Here is a 2,699-nt window from a genome sequence, read left to right as displayed (position 1 = left end):
GTTGCAAGAAAGGAGAAGAAGTGCGAGACTCATGGCCCGTCGTCAGCTGTCAATCAAAGAGACAAATGAGTAGTTCCAGGATGACTGCCAACGAATTGGCTGGGAGTTTAGTTCATTAAGACTTGGTTATAACTTCAGCCGGGAGAAGCAGCAGTTTGTGGATGCAACAAGCGCACTTTGCTACTGAGCCACCAGGCTTGCTGCTACCGCACCTCTGCAACCTTGAAACTTGGACTGGACCTGACAAACGGCTTTTCTGGAACCCATGACCTCAGACTGGACTTGGACTTCCTGCCTGGAACTCCTTGACCCTAGACTGGACTTTGGTAAACCTGCTCTCTGGAACCCCGGACTTTTGGACTGGACTTGGGTTACTCTCTGCAACCTCACCTGCTGGACCTCAGACCGTGCCCCCTGGGGAAGCTACATCCGTACACAAGGGGGGGAAAGAGAACTGGATCTTTTGGGGCACACTGCAGAAGTGATGGGAGCAGGAATCGGCAAAGGGTTGTGTGCAAAACAGGAGTTCAGCAAATTCTGTCGGGGAAGAGCACGAGTCAGGCATAGAGGCCGAGACAGCAAATATCTCAAGGGAAAAGACGGTGCCATCGAGTAGCTCACCTCGTAATGGTAGTTCATGCAAGTCAGTTCTCTCCAGCAGCGATCCCCGCGAATCTTAATCAATCCCTGTCAAGGAGGAAAGGGAAACGGGAGGTTATTTCCACCGCAACTCAGAGGAGAATTCTCAAAAGTCAAACATTAAAGGCTGGGGGGAGAAATGGAAACGCTGGGAAGGGAAGGGGGGGAGAGACATGAAAACCACACACAAAGACACACCGCCTCACACCAAATGTTAAGGGACTACAAGCTCGGCTCAATAAACAGACACGAGTTACACGCGCGCAGAACTGGGTTCGAGAGGAAACGAATCCATCGAGACTTTTGACAAACTGACAAAATGGAATCCACCACAGGGTAAACAGTATCTTAAGGTCGGCCTTCCCCGAAAGACTGGGGCATCAGGGGGGGGGGGCAGCCATAAAGCCCTCCCAACATGGTTAGAGAGGAATATTCTGGATTCCAACATCTTCACGCAGTTCAGTTGGCCAAAAACCAACTCTTGGAGGCTGTGACTGTTTCGAAGCACCAATCTCAACCGAAGAGGGAAGCTAAGGCCTAAGCGAAAAGCTAAGTTTGCGGTCTTCAACCAACGCTCCTTCTAAGCCGTGGAGTCCTGTGAGCAAAAATTCTACTTTCTGAGCTACTGGCATTAAAGATGTGAGCGAGCGATTTGGCCACTGCATAAATTAGTTTGCTCTGGAGCCCTCCTTCCTGAGCTAAGACAAAGATGTGTGAGCCGGAGGCTAAAGAACTGTGAGCTAGCTCACACTAATTCAGCTTAGAGGGAACACTGCATACGATGCATTCATTCAGTTGGTTTGTATCCTGATTTTCTTTCCGAGGAACTCAGGGAGGCGTACATAGAATTGTAGAGTTGGAAAGGGCCACACAGGGCATCTAGTCAAACCCTCTGCTCAATGCAGGATCAGGAGAGGACCATGGAAAAAGAAGAAGAGATTGGATTTATACCCCGCCCTTCACTACCCGAAGGAGGCTCAGAGCAGCTTACAGTCACCTTTCCCTTCCCCTCCCCACAACAGACACCCTGTGAGGTAGGCAGGGCTGAGAAAGCTATTTCAAAGACTGCTCTTGAGAGAACAGCTCTGAGAGAACTTGTGACTGACCCAAGGCCACCCAGCAGGCTGCATGTGGAGGAGTGGGGAATCAAACCCAGTTCTCCCAGATCAGAGTCTGCCGCTCTTAACCACTGCACACCAGACTGGCTCTACCACTACACCAAACTGCTACTTTGTTCAGACGGACTGAAAGGAATGCGCGGGTCTGACTCATCCACCCTCCCTGGCCAGGGGTCTCTGCGGCAGAGGCAGGCGAGTCCGTTTGAGACATGAGCCACCGGTCCTGTCTCTAAGCTCCCGAATTAGACGCCGGGCCTTCCCCACCCCGGCCTGGCATGTTTGCATTCGAACCTCCTGCCTGACCGCAAAGAACGCAGGCAGGCCGCCCGCCCGCCCCCCGCCCCTCGTTACCTGGCCGGGGACCCGTATGCAAACACCGCAGAACAAAGGCGCTCTTTGCTCTGACCCCAGAGCTGCTTTGCCTCGGATTCAAATCATTCCGGTAGCAAACGGGGGCTTTTGCAAATCACCCGGCGCTCCGGCCAGGTGAACAGTTATCCTCAACGCCCAGTTCACAGCGATGAAATTACTCTGGGCGAGGGGGAAAGACCTGACTCCTGAGCCGTGGATCGTGGGCTGCCTGTTGGTACGGCCCCTCTCCCCACAGGCAAACAGGGAGTCTGTCAAAAAGAAATACGGATCTATATCATCAATAAGCCCTTTCCATAACTCTAACGTCCATCCCTTTTTATCCTTCACTCTTCGCCACACCCGAGATCAGTTTCCCCCCCCTTTCACGACCATAAATCCTAAGTACTTAAAATGTCATCCTCGCAGGAAGGATGCGAGGAAGGATGCCTGACCCCCTCATTCCAAGGTTTTCCGCTTTGTAAAACTCTTGCAGGAAGGTGGAGAAGACAGAGATAGGAATATCACTATCCGTCTCTTGATGTCCCGTCTCCCCGTTTACAATGCAGATGGCATACATTTATCCCCCCCCCC

The 2,699-nt window shown here is 52.1% G+C and overlaps 1 protein-coding gene across 1 annotated transcript in view; it reads right to left on the bottom strand.

The window, feature by feature from the left end:
• LMF1 (lipase maturation factor 1) overlaps positions 1-687 on the bottom strand; it is a gene marked incomplete at its 5' end in the record, with an annotated part of 138,041 nt that extends 137,354 nt beyond the window's left edge. Inside the window, one exon of the mRNA XM_015419004.1 lies at positions 622-687. Within this exon, the coding sequence (XP_015274490.1) occupies positions 622-687 (66 nt within the window). The remainder of the gene's footprint in view (positions 1-621) is intronic.
• Between the last annotated feature and the right edge of the window lie 2,012 nt (positions 688-2,699).

This window comes from Gekko japonicus, unplaced genomic scaffold, assembly GCF_001447785.1.
Source record: "Gekko japonicus isolate JY-2015 unplaced genomic scaffold, Gekko_japonicus_V1.1 scaffold3296, whole genome shotgun sequence".
In the NCBI taxonomy this organism is placed as follows: Eukaryota; Metazoa; Chordata; class Lepidosauria; order Squamata; family Gekkonidae; genus Gekko; species Gekko japonicus.
This window is presented reverse-complemented; position numbering and strand designations above follow the sequence as displayed.